General features: G+C 40.0%; 1 protein-coding gene across 1 annotated transcript; it reads right to left on the reverse strand.

Moving 5' to 3' along the window:
• Positions 1–2,600: 2,600 nt before the first annotated feature.
• On the reverse strand, positions 2,601–15,927 carry LOC308041410 (embryonic protein UVS.2-like; the record flags this gene model as incomplete). The annotated part of the gene is made up of 11 exons (XM_080346052.1): positions 2,601–2,831; positions 3,392–3,510; positions 4,538–4,763; positions 5,215–5,330; positions 7,322–7,449; positions 8,224–8,305; positions 12,014–12,192; positions 12,736–12,853; positions 14,616–14,753; positions 15,675–15,699; positions 15,859–15,927. 11 exons carry the CDS (start codon positions 15,925–15,927, stop codon positions 2,601–2,603), a joined length of 1,431 nt encoding a protein of 476 aa, XP_080202178.1.
• Between the last annotated feature and the right edge of the window lie 670 nt (positions 15,928–16,597).

Below are 16,597 nucleotides of genomic sequence, written 5' to 3' on the forward strand. Positions count from 1 at the left end.
CTTAGCACAGATCTGGTTTTGTATGCAATTAAAGTAATACCCTTTTGTGTCATGAGGTATGTACGTTTGTAGGAATACATATATACACATATCGCTGCTAGATACCTCTGTTTAAGTTAAATCTTTACATGTTGGATTTCAAAAGTGTGTTAAGTGAATGCTGAACTTTCATTAGAACCTCTCAAAATCTGCCTATGGTAGTATTTGAATCCTAAACTTTTGGCTATACTGTCCATTGTGTCTACTGGCTGGTCACTCATAATTCATATATCTCAGATTATGAATGTTATTAGCAAGCTTATAAATCATTTTTATTTATGGGAGTGCCTGTCGTGGGAGGATTCTTGACTGTCAGATTCAAGTCCCCTTACACTGTGTAGCTGGGTACACCTAAGCTCTTAGAAGAGTTTGTGAGTTCTACAGCTTCTCCATTTAAGATTTGCAACTCACTGTGGGTGAAAATGAGCAGAAGTCTTTATAAGAAGGATGCCATTCATCAGGATGTTTTGTATCTTGTTTTGTATCTTCTGTTTGGTGGGCCACAGATTTATACATGAGTATTGTATAACTAAAGTGAAGACTGCTGGTAGGAAACCTGAGATTTTAGCAATAATCAGAGGAAAGGTGAAGGTTTTGATATCTGCAGAAGATCAGGAGGTTGTTTGGAGCATGTGTGGAAGCTCCAGCCAACATGTGTATCCCTTAAGGAAAGCAGTTAACAAGGACCCCTAACAGAACGCATGAAAAGTGGAACCATTAGATCTCAGACTGAAAAGCCTTTCCTATGAAAGAGAGAACTTATCACGTTATATTTTAGCCTGTCTGTACATTCAGGAATGCATTTCTACATCATTACTGTTGAATTTGCATTTTCAAAACAAATGAGATTGGAGTCTTTAGCCAGACTGCCTGCCCTTAGGGCTTACAGCTTGCCTGCAGGAAGGGCTGGTTTACAAAGGAGGGGACCCTGATTGAGTCACATTGCCATGTCTCAGATGCATACTTAAAACCATATTTCTAGGGACAAGTTACAAGACTAATTATTCCCATATGCAGTGCATTTGCTGTTTCAACATGTTGTTCACGACCCATTCAACTTTGTATACAATAACAGTTGTCATGAGGTTATTAACTTTTGCACCTCCATGAAAGCTGTCAGACTCAGAAAGAAGAATGAGCTTCTGCAGATTCTGAAGTCAAAGTTAAAAATAGAAACAGAATTTAATTCTCTTTCATGCTGTTGACATTGTTACATTCTCCAAGAAGGTGCCAGTTTAAATAGTGAGCTAAATTAAACGAAGGATTACTTTTTATAGCCAGAAGACAGGAACTTGTAAGAACTACAAATATTTGTTGCCTGCTGCACATGCACTTTGCCACCATGATGCAAGCAAGTTCTAGACCTTGATGCCCACAAGTTATCATTCTTCTGAAGGTGAAAATAGATCAGTGCTTAAAAACGAAAACATTACAGATCCTCAAAACAAACAAACAAAAAGTCAGCATAATTCAACATATTCTTTGCAGAACCAGGAAAGCAAATTGGCAATTTCTCTTCTTCACAAAGGCATAATTACAGCAAGAATTTTTATTATTTATTACATTTTGGCATCTTCCAGTTTGACACTGGCATTTAGTTCTGAATACATCAAGTGAAGGCAAAGCATTAGCTGTCTACAGTGGTGATTTCTTTATCCTCTTCAGGTGTCTCCTCAGAGCTGGAAGATTTCTTTCTACAGACAAGTTATTTCACACCTGTCATGTTCTCCAAAGTTACTGGCTCCATTTACTTTCAGTAGACTTTGCATTAGGTTTTCAGGCCTCTTTTTTTTTTTAAAAAAAATATATATTGGTGATACCCCATAGACCATTTCAATACTTGAGTCAGGCCACAGTGAAGTGGCAACAACAGGTGCTTCACTTCACTCCCTCTCCCTTGCTGCTTGTTCCTGCCACTCCTAATCATTTCTTTAGTTAAATCTGTTCCTTGACCTGGTTCATTGCAGAGAGGAGTAGTGCAATTCTTTGAGGTGAGATGCTGTACAAATATCCTAGTTTTCACCTTCAGTGTAAAGTGGTGATTTCCAGGCTAAGCTAAGGTGCTTATACGAGCTTTATAAGTGAGATTGGCTTTAAAGCATAAATATGTGGGCAACAGGTTTTTCTGGATGTGTACTGGAATGCACATAAGAGTTGTGTAATAAAATTTGTCAGAATACAGGTTAAAGCCATATTCTACATAACCATATTCTGAAATTTTTATGGGCACACCTTCTAACACTAAAAGTTCTTGAAAATCTGCTTACGTAGTTTCAGTTCTGCCATTGTATTTCACCATGCAACACCAGCAATATGAATACCATAAGAAAAAAGCTTACAGTTTCCGACAAAAGCATCTGATGGGCAGGAATATTTTTGTTCTTAATTCGCCGTGCAAATTACACCACTGTAGACACAAGACTAAGAGATCAAGCCTCAAGCTTATTAAAGGTATCAGGAAGCTATATTATTTGCTGAAATTGGTGGCATCTTGTCTTTTACCTGTGGCTAGCTGGTCTCTTACTTTCATTCTGTGTTTTCCAACTCCTGCCCATATAGTACTACCTACCAAATGTATAACTCATCATGAATCCAGGCAACTCCCAAACTATATCACTGTGAAATTCAACCAGCACAAAGTTCTCAGTGGAAGTGAAGTCTGCAACCTTCTCTGTCCCGCAGTAAGGGCCAACTGCAGGTGATGTAGGTCGGCTTCCATCGTGTATGAGCAAGTAGTCATAGATGCATCTGTCGCTATGTTCCAGCTCAAAGGATAACATTTTGAGAGATATCTGGAGAAAATATAACCAAAGCACATTGCTTCCTTTTCTATTACCCTTTGTATGTAGTAAGCACAAATAGTCTGAATTCCTTATGTGCAGGCACCGTTTTTTATTCTGTGTTTGCACCACATCCAGATCCAAATATTGTAATGCAAATTAGTAGCAAATTATTTGCTTAGGTCACCAGCATTTGGATTGGAAGGAAAAGCAAGGAACAAGATTGATCTTGTACACTTGTAATTCTTTTCTCTAGAGAAATACAAAAACAGGACCTGTGCAATGTTTCAGTTTTCTAGTGGGAACTCGGACCTAGGGATTATTCTAAACAAAGCCTACTGGTACAAGCTAAATTCATAAGAGTTCACACACATGTGTAATGGTTTTCCCTTGTTGGACAACCTGAAACACCAAGATCCAGCACATGTTCTTATACTGGATTTTTGTGTTCAGATTTTCACTCTGCGAATTCTTGCTCAAAAGTGACATTACAGCTGTTATTCTCCAAGGCAAAAAAAGATTCCATCAGAGAACACTGATAAAACCCACAGATGAATTCACCTGTGCCTTACCTTGTATCCTACTGGAGAACTGATGACCCAGAAGCACATTCGGTTTTTGGGGTATTTACTGGGGTAGTTTGGAGATGTGATGACTCCATTTGACTCTGTGAAAGTACCTCCACAATTCACTGAGGAGTAAAGGAAAAAAACAGAGAATGGCATATTAGGAAGAGCATTTTGGCCATAGAAGTGAGCATGCTTATTGTATTCTTTCTTCAAGCCAAGAAAAAATGTGATACCATGAAAATCTACTGCTGAAATATTTTATTTCTTTCCTTACTATTTGTATTAGCAGCTCTACTGAAAGAACTAAAACCATAGTGCTAAATAACCTGTGGAGGATAGGAAACAGCTGCTTCTAAAGCTTTATCTATCTTTACAACTCAGTGTTACCATATTAGCAAAGTATTCTAATGGTATTAACTTACTACACTTTCAGAAAATAATTAGCTCAAGTATTCAATATTGTATTATCAAGCTGGATCTAATGCTATCTAGAATTGACTCCATCAGGACTAATGCAAAAAGAGTAAATATTACACACTTCTAAGACTTCTTCAATTTATGCTTCTAAAAAGTTTGCATTTTGATTTGAAATAAGGCAATAACAAGTTATTTGGGCTACGGCTTTCTAACTGAAAGCATGTTGCAGCACAACAGAATTTTATCCAGCAGTCCATAATGCATTTGTATGTTCGTAAAACAGACACCCCTCAAGTGACTACAGCAAGCACTGTGTTTCATGTAACATAACAAAAGCCTTTAATTCAGAAAGTGTAAGTTACCCAAGGTTAGTACCTCTCCAGCTGCAGAAAATGCCACAAATCCTCGAATTGCCCAGATACTGGCTTACATCTCATTGGTTGAGATTTCTCATTGAGTTCTGCGGTCTTTGTGCACTTTGGCTGCACTGCTCCTATTAGTTACAGCTGTTGCATTGTTTTTATTTAAATAAATAATTCTAAAGGTGTGCAGAAGCCCAGCAGAGGCTTTAGTGCCCCACCATTGCCCAATCTGCTGCATTAGAGATTGCTATGGAAGTGTAAAGAATAACGTACGAAAAACCTACTCTGGAGTACATGGTCAAATTTTTCAGTTCTTCCATACAAATATTATTAATGCTGGTCTCCAAGCTCTGGAAAAGAGTGTTCATACCCCTGTTGTAGGAGGCTCTGAATCCTGTGGCTGTAATGCTCTCATCACTTGCAAACTCTACCAGCATTGTCGATCCAGATGCCACTAAGGAGGGCAGCGGCCCCTTGCCACAGTATTTGTCCAGCAAGACAGGGGAATTCTTGCTGTTCCCATTGTAAATTTTTATATAGTCAGAAGAACAGTCTGGGGAGGGTTGGAGATCAAAAGCCTCAAACTGTAGGAAAATCTTGAGAAACAAGAAAACAAATGTTGGTTTTAATGCTATACATAGGGAAAGATTCAAACCATCTAAATGTTATGAAATGAATTAGGACTTCATATTCATTTTACTATCTATGTATCACTGAAATTTCACTTTCTATATAAAAAGAGCATAGAATTTCACCTAGCTACCCTGTTACTGAGCCCAGTGATTGATATTTTGACTACAGCTACTATGGCTTGTCTTTGAAAAGCCATCCAATCTTAACTGGATAAAAATCAAGTTAAATAATGCATCTGATAATAGTCTTATGAAAGATGTTGAGACTGTCTTTTCATTCACTGCATGACAAAAGAAATGTCTTGGTCCATGAAAATGACTTCTAGAGAGCAGTCATAATAATGAAATAATAGCCTAATGAAACATAACCTTGACACTCTGGTTCAAACCTTTTTTTTCTCCTAATAAAAATTACCTTACTTCGATGGATGCGGATCAGCCACAGGCAGTTGCTGCTGTTTGGGTATGGGGATGGGTAATTGACAGAGGAGAACGAGCCTCTGGGTTTAGGTAACACAGAGCTACAGCAATCTGAAGGGAAGAACCAAACAGCGTTGAAGAGAATGAAAACCACACAAAAATCTTCTAGAAATGCCTGACAAGTCTCTCCAACCATTTGTATCAGTGAAGCTTGTAAAAGATAAATTAATTATAAGGCTTACAATTGTGTTGATGTTCCTAATGTGTCATTCAAAACCTGGGAGTGAAAAAAAAGCTAATTAAGGTACTTACCTGTTTCATCTACTAACGTTTGTTTATTTGTTTTCTTTTCTGTTGTTTTTTGGCTTTTTTTTTTTTTTTTTTTTTTTTAAGACAGTGGAGCTTCACTCACATGTTTTAGTTTACTTCCTTAACCTAAGTCACAGGAGTAGTTTCAATGACATCAGTACATCAATTCCCATAAGCAAACGTGTGTGTATTCAGGAATGTATACAAAAATCAAGCTTGAAAACTAGATTCTGTCAAAGTAAAGAGAGGTAGTCACTGGGGGAAAACAATAGCAGAGAGCATTGAAATCAACTCAGACCTGCTGACTGGTATACAGAGTCTGATCTCATCTGTCATCTTTCATCTTTCCACATGTAGTCTTCATTTATTTCACTACGTGTAACTTCCCAAATTGCAAAATACGAATATATCTAAACATATGAATTTGTGACATTTTTCTCTTGCTCCCTGCTTTCCCTGAGACAACTAGACTTTTTGTCCTTTTTTCAGTCTCTGAGTTTTTGTCCTTTTTTTTAAAAAAATAGCCCTTTTCTTCAAAAACATACAGATCTAATTATGAAATTACATAATAATGTTATTGAAGTGTGATTCATTTCTAGCTTCACTATCAATAATAAATACTATCTGTGAGACTATGGCAAACACTTAAATTGTAAACTTGTCATATCTGAAACTAAGAATTTGGGAGGAACCACTTTCAGCAATGCTTTCTGTGCCTAATTGTCCTATTGAAGGAATGCTGATGCCCACTAATTACTGATGTTTATTTAGCTAAGTTCTAACACCATTCAGTGCCAAATTTGCTACATTAATATGCTTTGTGCATCTCAGCTGAAGAGTTCCTGCTACAGAGGAATGAGAGGTATTTCTAGACCTTAAGATACCACAGTGATGAGATAAGAGACTGATGGGGCAAGGAAGTAGATAACTATACAAAAAGCTCAGGGAATTCCCCTCAAAAAGGTGTTCTAATCAGCCTAAGTGGCACCCATATGGATAACTTTCTAATTGAGAGAAATCACAAACCTGCTGGCACTAGTGATGCACATGACTCTAAGCTATATCACAAAAACACAGAATGGTTGGGGTTGGAAGTGACCTCTGGAGATCATCTAGTCCAACCCACCTGCTAAAGCAGGTTCACCCAGAGCAGATCACACAGGAAGGTGTCCAGGTGGGTCTTGAATGTCTCCAGAGAAGGAGACTCCACAACCTCTCTGGGCAGCCTGTTCCTCAAAGTAAAGAAGTTTCTCCTCATGTTTAGATGGAACCTCCTGTGCTTCAGTCTGTGCCTGTTGCCCCTCATCCTATTGTTAAGCACTGCTGAAAAGAGTCTGGTCCCATCCTCTCGACACCCACCCTTGAGATATTTATAAACATTTATGAGATCACCTCTGAGCCTTCTCCAGGCTGAACAGGTGCAGCTCTCTCAGTGTTTCCTCATAAGAGGAGAGCTTCCATGCTTTGCGACCTTCGGAGCTGCACTGAAATGAGAAGCTGACAGGGGTACCAACCACAATTTCTCTGATGGGTTTGGCTTATGTCCAAGAGCAGGGACTAGGGGAGGATAGCTCAGAATGACAGTGAATTATTGAAAGTAAAGTGTCCTTTCCAAGAAGGCAGCACCTTGGCACAGGGACAGGTCTGTTCCCACACGCATACCAGCCCTCTTGTGGGGCGAGGAAGAGATTTATTGAAAGGACTGTGGGCTGAGTTCCTTTAGGGGATGTCTGACAGTGACTACGGACATCAGCTGTATAAGGATTCACATGCCTTCTATCTACAGCACTTACTGCACTTGTAGAGCTTGTTAATTTTAGCTACATCCAAGTTACTCAGCCCTTCTCTCTGCCCAATGGGTATAGAGGGGTCTGGAACTGGAACAATAGTTGGTTTCCCTGGAGTGCTGGAGAAATCATACCTGTAGAAATAAGGAAATCACATTTCTAGATCACTTCTCTCAAACAGTGAAGTTCTCTAACTGCATAATCATATTCATGTAACACACACACAAGATTTCAATTGAAAAAGGCAAAAGGCTTATTAGAGACCAGTTCGTCTTCCCTGAGGAGGACCAGCATGGTAGTCACTTTGTGTGCAGCAGCTGAAAGCAAGAAACAAGAATCACAGAGTGTTAGGGATTGAAAGGGACCTCAAAAGATCATCTAGTCCAAAAAAAGAAAAAGCTGCGCTGTCCTGAGTGAGGAGAACTTTTGACAATGTCCTGGCCAAAGGAACTGAATCCCACCTTTGTGGTTCCAGAGGCAGAGGAGCAGGACTAGTTCTGTCTCAGTAACTTATTGTTTATTTGCTATCTGCAGTTTCCTGCCTCCTTCTAGACAAGTTTTATTTCATGTTTTTATTCAGAAAGTGTTACTTGCTAGTGGAAATAAAGGAGAAGGTACATGATACAAGCTTGTACATTGTGGACTAAAATATAACCTTAGACAGTGTTCACAGATGAATATGAGGCAGTACACAACATCTTAACAATATTTAAAAAAATCAAACTTTCTTTTCTCTGTACCTAAATATTGTTGTCTATGATCAGCTGTTACCACTACTATAGCAAGAGACAGGAATACAGTGAAAGAAAACACTGTCCCTGCACAGAGCAATTCCTTCTTCCTAGATCAGAGCAGAAGATCTGGAAGCTGTTTGCTCCTTTGAAAAGACATCTCAGAAAACAACTTACGCGCCATAGTGCATCACTGAAGAGTAGTCATAAGGAAGGCCCAGGTTTTTGGAATTTACTTTTCCGAAGTTCCCTTGTTCCCCTGTAAGGTAGGAAAGCAACATTTCAGTCAGAACAGTTATCAGTGTTCTAATAGTAAACTGCCTGCTGTCACAATCCTGAGAGTAACTTAGGATACAAATATTTGTTCTCATGAGATCCTGGATGTATCAAAACTACCAGAGCCTTTTGAAGTCTGTGGGAACCCATTTTCATTCAGTCTAGTAGATTTCAGAATATAAGCCCAATAAAATAAGGCAAAGTTTTGATATAATCAATGTATCTATTCCACTCTTCAAGTAAAGGTATTCATCCGTCCATCTTCACTAGGATGTCTCCAAATATATTTCAGTGCATTATCATTAACATTATAAGCATCCAACCTATGTTCCCAAAGATGCATCCACACCTTGAGAGGGAAATCTGGCTGACCACCTAGATCAAAAATTCAGAGGTGTGTGTGGGTGACCACCAACCTGTCTTGCAGAGTCCTTCCACAAAAGAGCTAGAAGAACACAAAGGGATTCAGTTTTCCTGTTACTTGCACCAAAGGACATGTTATCAGCTATGTTCTGGCTTTGTCTCTGGTCAAAGCCATCAGCAGTGACTACACTGAAGCAATATGACTCGCATGAAGCAAGGGTACTCAAAAAGATCAGCTAGAAACATTCTGTCTGAATATAGCTGCTGATATAGCCCCTCTCACCATAGCTGCTGAGCAGCTCATCACTTTTTATCTGTTTATCCTTAGAAAGCCCATATGAGGTAAGAAAATACAACACTGATATGGGACTGGAGCCCCAAGACAGACTGGAATTCACAGCACCTGACTTTATTTCTCTTAAGTTAGACACTGAAGCTATTTATTGAAGCTCCAGGATAGTCAGAGGAGAGAAACACAGTTAGAGGCAGTTTGATCCGAAGGCACCTATTTCTCTCCACTGACTGGAAAGCATGAATACGAGTTGCCCCCTGGGTCTCCTGTCCATAGCAAGATGAGCAAGGAAGCAATGTCAGAGCAAGGAGCCGAATGCGGTCAGCTGGCCTTAGGGTGAATGCCCCAGCCACCGAGCACTCCTTTCCAGTTCAACATCTGTACCTTCATTATCGGAACTAGCTGTTTGTAAACCACAAACCATCTGGACAAGAAAGAGTTCAGTGCTGGATGCCTGTCAGAAAAATCTCTGGAGTCTGCACAGCTTGGCTGGCAAGCTTGCAATCAGAGCCAGTCTCTTCCAGTAATGTCCTTCAGCACTGCTCCCAGTGAGGGCTAGGAAATGCAAAGAGAAGCTTCAAGATCCTGTATTATAGAAAGTCTGGGAGCTCCATGACTTTGGAGCTTTTCGTAACCCAGAAACTGATTTAAGGCTTCAACTGGTTCTCAACAGCATTGGCTTTCCTCACTCTGTTAGGTTTTTATCTCAGCTCCTCTTATCTGCTACACTGACTTCAGAAAGAATTATCAGCAAGTGCACAGCTTCTTCTGAGGTGATGAACAGCCAACACAGTTCAAATGCAGTGAAACATTTAAGCATATGGCTACTGTTTGGCACAGAAGTGCTTTGCTGAATCGGTTTGCTAAAAAAAATTAAAAGTAACAGCAGCCTGCCTGGACAGAGATGCTGCCAGAAAACTAGTATCTGCCTCATGACATGCCAGAGAGACTTGGCTATCTAGACCTGCACACGTGTGGGGACTTAACCCATCTTTTCCACTCTAAATAAAAAATAATAAATCTATCTCTGCCAGAACTTAAGTGTAATGACTCAGAAGTGCTGGAAAGGAAGCTTTGGCTGAAGATTCTGAATACAGCTTTTTTCCCCCAAAGTATGGGAAAAACAAGCTGAGTTTCAAGTAGTTAAGTGGACAGCAACCAATCAGGCTGCATTTTGTCAAAACAAAGCAGCAGGATGGCTTCCAAGGTAAATTGCCAGTTAAAAAACAAAACCCAGCAAACATCCACAGCACTGCAGTCCTGGCAAGAGAAAAACAGCTTGTGTGGGAGAGCTGGGAAGGTGCAAAAGGTCTTGAGGTCTAGTTCTGCATCACTGAGGTCAGCAGGAGCTCTGCCACCAGCAGTGGTAACAGCAGCATGTTTTTACGGCAGATGTACATTAATGGTCCTCACAAACATAGCCATGTTTCTTCATTTCCTTTTCCGTGTATAACTTTGCATTATTTTCCCTGCAGTGCTTGTGGTGCACACACATTGCATTCTAACTCCCTTGTCGTGCCAATCTTCTTAGGCTCCGCTCCTGGTGCTTGCTGGTAAAACACCCCATTTACTTTTGCATGGTCTTGTCTTCTTCGCCTCTTCCCCCTCTTTTATCCCTTCATGATACTGTGCCTGAATCAGAGCTTGGTTACATCTGTATCCTTGAGGAATGATGATATTGGAACCTGTGGACTTCCTGCAGCAAAATTAGTGTAAGATTTTATGTGTGACTAGTACCTTTGTATAACTTCATGTTTTCACCTCCTTCTTCTCAGCACACCGTTTACTAGCCTTTCAAACATGGAACACCCTCATTGTACAATGGCAAACAATTCAACTTAACATTAGAGCTGAAACCTCAATAAAGAACAGCACAAAGGGAATTTACTTAGGGTATCATGGGAATAGCTGAAAAATTTGGAGAACAGTGTGTTAGGAATTTGCAATAAAAACAATCAAGTTCCATCTGGAGAAAAAGATAGATATACTTTCAGCTGTGCATGACATAGAAGAGCTGAATATCTTACTTGTTTAAGAGACTTATCAGAATTCGGTATTCAGTTGTCCTGCATCATTTACTCTTATTTTCTATAAAGGACACTAAGTATACTATTATCCTTTTACAATTGTTGTGGGTTGTCCAGCTCCCTCATAGCTGCCAAATGATTCCTTGCATCCTTTCTTCCCCTTCTTTCCTTCTGTGTATCACTTTCTTGCTTTCCCTGCAACCCCCTACCATTCTCTCCACCCTCCCCTCCCCAGAACCTAGAGCTCTGTATGTGCTCCCATATTCACATGCTCAAACTATTCATCCTGCATTCCTTTTTATAAATTGCATTCACTTGTTTTCCCCCCACAGATTTACCAGTCCTGATTGCTCCCCATTGCTCCTTCTTTTCATGGCAGTGTACATTATTTTGTCCTCAAGGAGGAAATAGTTTCAGTTCTGGCTCTCACATCACACCAGGTCCCAGAATTTTGCACATGCTACTGGCTGCATCTGCTTCCATTCTCTCCACATCGAGTCCCTTGTTCATCTACATTTTAGGCTCTCTGCATTTCACTCACTGTCAGTGCCCAGACGCCTCCCTCCTGTCTTCTTTATTTCTATGGCTTTCCCCAAGACAGAGTTGCTGTGCGATTCCCCACCATGATCTCTGAATATCATGTTTCTCCCCTCCTCAGCTGAAAGTCTGATAGTCTTGCCGCCTGACCAAGTCTTTGCTACAACATTTTGCGTTTCTGATTGTCTTGGTATTTTGGATATATGGTGGGCCTGGGCTCAAGATGGTAATCAAAATAAGAACATAGAGGTACTTTCAGGCTGCATCTGCATTGGAGGACCACGCTAAATAGGTGTAGCCACAGAAATTCCCCCAGTACAAACCCTGAATGAGAAATTCCATCACACTGAATGTGCTGCTGCTGCAATTCAGCCAGCATTAATCATGATTCTTATTTGCATTGCTATTCACAGAAGAAACATTCTCCTTTATCTGAAAGTATATGTTTTCTCTCAATATTTAGTGGACATACCTGCCACAATGTGTTCCCACATAATCTTGACAAACCTGTCCCGATCACTCCGTGCCTGTTCATGGATGAAACCCAGTGCGTGGTTCATTTCATGCTGAATTGCTCCTTTATCCATGCAACCGTTTTTCACCAAGCCTACTGCTTGACGTCCTCCAATTTTTCCAAAGTGAGACCAGCAGCTAAGAATAGGCAATCAATAACCAAAATGATCATGTTTAGCAAAAACAAAGAAATAGATGTTCTGATGCCACCAAGGGCCACCAGATGTGCAGCCACAGCAGGGGACATGCAAATAGTCAACTGGCAGGAGACGTCCAGGCTTCCAAAAGCTGCCAAACTACACAGGGGGAGAAATAAAGCCTCTGTGATGAGCATGGCAAATTTTAAAAGAGTAAAATGGCTATATCAAACTAGAATGAAGCAGTTTAAGTAGTTAAGCAAAGAACCTGAAACAATTATACTTTTTAAAGATCTTTACAACTATTAAGGAAAATATCTCATTTTGAGTTGTACTCCACTGCTTCTAAGTCCACACACACATTTATTCCTGCAGCCCATTAACTGATGTAACTACATCCAAAGAAAACTGAAAAATTGCACCTGCTCTCTGAATCTTGACTCCTAGGATAAAAAAAAGGGCAGTTACTTAAATGCAGATCAAAAAAGAAAAGAAACTGATAGATTTTTTGAGTCCTTCCACTACCAGGAGACAGGGAACTTACCTCTGCCCACGTTCAACATACACATAATCTGTTTCTGTAGTGCGATTTACAAACTGCACGCAGGTCAGCGTGGAGATCTCCTGCAGAGCATCAGCAATCCAGGACCTCTCTGTCACTGCTAGAAAGAGAAAGTGGCCAGGAGAAGTCTTCCATCATTAATCAAAAGCAAAGTGCATTCATAGAATCATAGAATGGTTTGGCTTGGAAGGGACCTTAAAGATCATCTAGTCCAACCCCCTGCCATGGGTAGGGACACCTTCCACTAGACCAGATTGCTCAAAGCCCCATCCAGTCTGGCCTTGAACATTTCCAGGGATGGGGCATCCACAGCTTCTCTGGGCAGCCTGTTCCAGTGCCTCACCACCCTCATGGTGAAGAATTTCTTCCTTGTACCTAATCTAAACCTACCTTCTTTCAGTTTAAAGCCATTATCCCTTGTCCTGTCACTACATGCCCCGGTAAAAAGTCCCTCTCCAGCTTTCTTGTAGGTCCCCTTCAGGTACTGGACTGATGGGGTACATACCTTTAAAACTTCACAGCACTTATTAGCTTTTTGTCATACACATAAAACAAAAAAAGGATCAAAAGCCTTCAGAGATCTTCAAGTTGATTGGACTTTTAAGGGGACATGTAAGAATTATAGGTAACCCTTATGCATATTTGATAGGAGACAGCTGATGGAAAGCAAAACTGGCATTGTTTCTTTCATTAGATAGAACAGAAAAAAAGAAACCATTTCAGATACAAATAATTGGATTAAAGTATCCCAAATGAGCCATCTGATCATAGCTAAGCACCTAAAAACCTATTTTGTTTATCAGAGATAAAAAATGTCTGCCACACACCCCTTGGAATCACTTGAGGCAGCAGGGTTCAGAGGCTCTGAAGATCACAGTGCTTCTATTCAGGTATTAAATAAAGACTGGAGTGTTTATCTACTTCTGAACATTTTGGCCTATTTCGGCTTCCTCAGTTATGAATCATCTACAACTGATTTGTATCTCTATTTCCTCATCTATAGTTTGGGGAGAGGGAGGTAGATGGAATAACCCTCACCTAACCACAAGCGTCTGTGCTGCAGTTCTGGAAGCACACGGGCAGAGGAACAGCTCAGATACTGCAAAAGCTGGGCTTTCCTCAGCTCAAATTATAACACAGATTCCCTTCCCCCAGGAATGGGAATCAGGCACGGGCTGCATTTCACTTACATGCCATTTTCTCTCAAGGTAAGATCTTTTAAGAGGGGTCTGTGTGGAAGCCTTAGACCAGAGATGCTAGTAAGGGGAGCGATGGAAGCCCTGCACAGCCCATACGAAGACCTCTGGAACAGAATTTTCTAGATTAAGGCATTGGTCCTGCAGCCCTTTGCACAGGACAGAGCAATTGACTGACTAGAGAGAAATAATAAGGGAAAAAAATCTCTCCAAGGATTTTTTCCTCCATTTTTGCATCTACAGGATTCTAGTGTGGGAATATTTCTATGAGAGATCTGAAAAAAAAATCATTGTGTTCCAAAAGGTGCTCCTAGTGGTAATTTTGACAAAAATAATAATTTAAACAAATTATATTTCTTCTTCTGTACTTACTAAATATCAAAGTGCATTGTAGCTAGCAGGAATGAGCTAATATTTGTAATTAAAATTAATTAGCTGGTATTTATATAACAACTATTGCGCAAGTAATCACATATTTTAGTGTCTGTAACCAAAATGTTTTAGCTAAACAGACACAGGGCTAACACATAAGCAAAAGGGACATATCAATAAATTCTCATTTGGACAAAGATTGTTTTTGATGCATGCCACAGCAACATAAAACAACAGAGTATAGGGACTGGAAGAACAATGCTGACTTTACAGCATCCATTTGCATACACTTACAGAAATCAGAAGAGATGTTAATTGGGACCTTGACTAGTCCATCTTGTGACTTGGGCCATAAACAACTCTCACAGTTAATTGCACTGCGTCGTCCTCTTCTCAAGAGGATGTCTCCTTCAGACACAGCTATTTCACTACCTGGCAGATAAAGAAAATAAAGAGCATGCAAGGCACGGAGAAGACAAATAGATGTGCAAAAGAGAGATGAGAGTTATGCTCTAACCAAGCTTTTGTGCCTTTGGAAATTTCTTTCACTGAAGTTCATTTCTCAATAATGTGAAAAAGTATTAGTAACTTCAGACTGAGTGAATCTAGCATTCGCAATATGCTAAGACTAGTTAGGTCTGCCTTGCCTCCTGGATAGAAAGAGATTAATATTAATATAGATGTCATAGTGCAGCTGTAATCAAAGTCATGACTAAAGATATTTTAGCTTAAGAAGCTTTGGGAACCTTCAGAGTGGAAGGCTAAGTATTACAAGTCATTGTTCACTTCATTAGAGGTTGTGGAATGAAAGACAAATCATAACTGACCTCTGTAAAAATGGGATGAATCATACAAAAGGTATTTTTATCATGCATATTGAATGCACGCAAGCTATTAATTTCCAGGTTAACTGTTAATTTGACATAGAACACTGTGATATGCTCCTCAGTTCTGACCCCAAAATACTTCGAATGCATTTCTTACAGACAAGAGCTACTGGTTATTATGCTGAAAAGGTACAATACTCTTTGGGTACAGCAGATAGGGAAGAGCCTTATGTCACATAGGAAAGAAATCAAAGTGAAAATTATTCTGATTTGCTGAGGCTACATAAGGAAAAGAACATTCCATGTAGCAATTGTTCAATAAGTCTTCTTAATTTCTTTATCATGACAACATAGATAATCACACTGAATGTTACTTTAAAACACACCTGAATTCTGTGAATTGTTTTCCACTGATGCTGGAAAATATTTTCAAGAGAAAAATATACCAAATAATGAGAATGAGGTATAGAGAAGCAGCCCCACCAAAATCTACAGTAATTTATATAATAATTACAATCAAACTCACCTAAGCCATTGTTTCTTGTAGCTATCTGAAAATAAAAAAGCATATGTTTTAATACATGTGTATCTCCATGGCAGAAAACTACTATCATGTAGAATCACAGCAGTAAAAGTTTGTAACTAATTTTACAACAGAGCAACTCAGCAGCAGCAATGTAAATTTTAAACATCTGAGAGCAGGGACACACCTGGACAGGTTTACTTAGTGCAAAGCTGTAGAGAAATGCTAAATGAGTTGGCAGAAGAAAATACTTCATCTTCAGGTTTCTGAGATGATCCTCTCTGCTCTGCAGCTCAGTTCTCAAAGCTGTGGTTAGTTTCCTTGGGGCAAGTTTTGTGGGAAAGCTGCTGCTGTTGTTAGCAAGTGTAACAGAATTAGATAACAAGGAGTATTTTCACAAAACAAACACACTGCAGGACCTCTCAAGAGAATTTCCAGGCTCTTATTTCTTATTTATCTTCAGAAAACAGAGGAAATGGAGCAATAGGAAAGAAAATCCAGCAACCTTAAAGTGACTCATCTTTAATTCTAAGAAGAACCCATGAGCTGCTGCAGGTCCCCTCACTGCTGACCAAGGGACAGGATATCCAGTAACGTTCTGTTTACAGTAAAACTCAGAGCCAAGGAACTCTTTGATCCCTCCACGCTTGACTACCTGTCCTAGAAACTCCTTCGCTTGCTGCCAGGAGCCACCCTGCTCCACAGAGCCCGTCTGTCAGCCTGCCCGCCCTGTGCACCTCAGCCAGGCACTGCTGGCCACCAGCACTGCAGATCTGCGGGAGCCAGAGATTAATCTGATTGTTGGTTGAAATTGTTTTTCCAGTACCATATCTTGCAATATCATCATCACTGGCAGTGATTGTGTGTCTTTCTGGAGCTTACAAATAAATAAAACCCCCAGCTTCCAGAGTTTTGGCTTCCCAGCT

The sequence above is a fragment of the Nesoenas mayeri genome, assembly GCF_963082525.1.
Source record: "Nesoenas mayeri genome assembly, chromosome: 5".
Lineage (NCBI taxonomy): Eukaryota > Metazoa > Chordata > Aves > Columbiformes > Columbidae > Nesoenas > Nesoenas mayeri.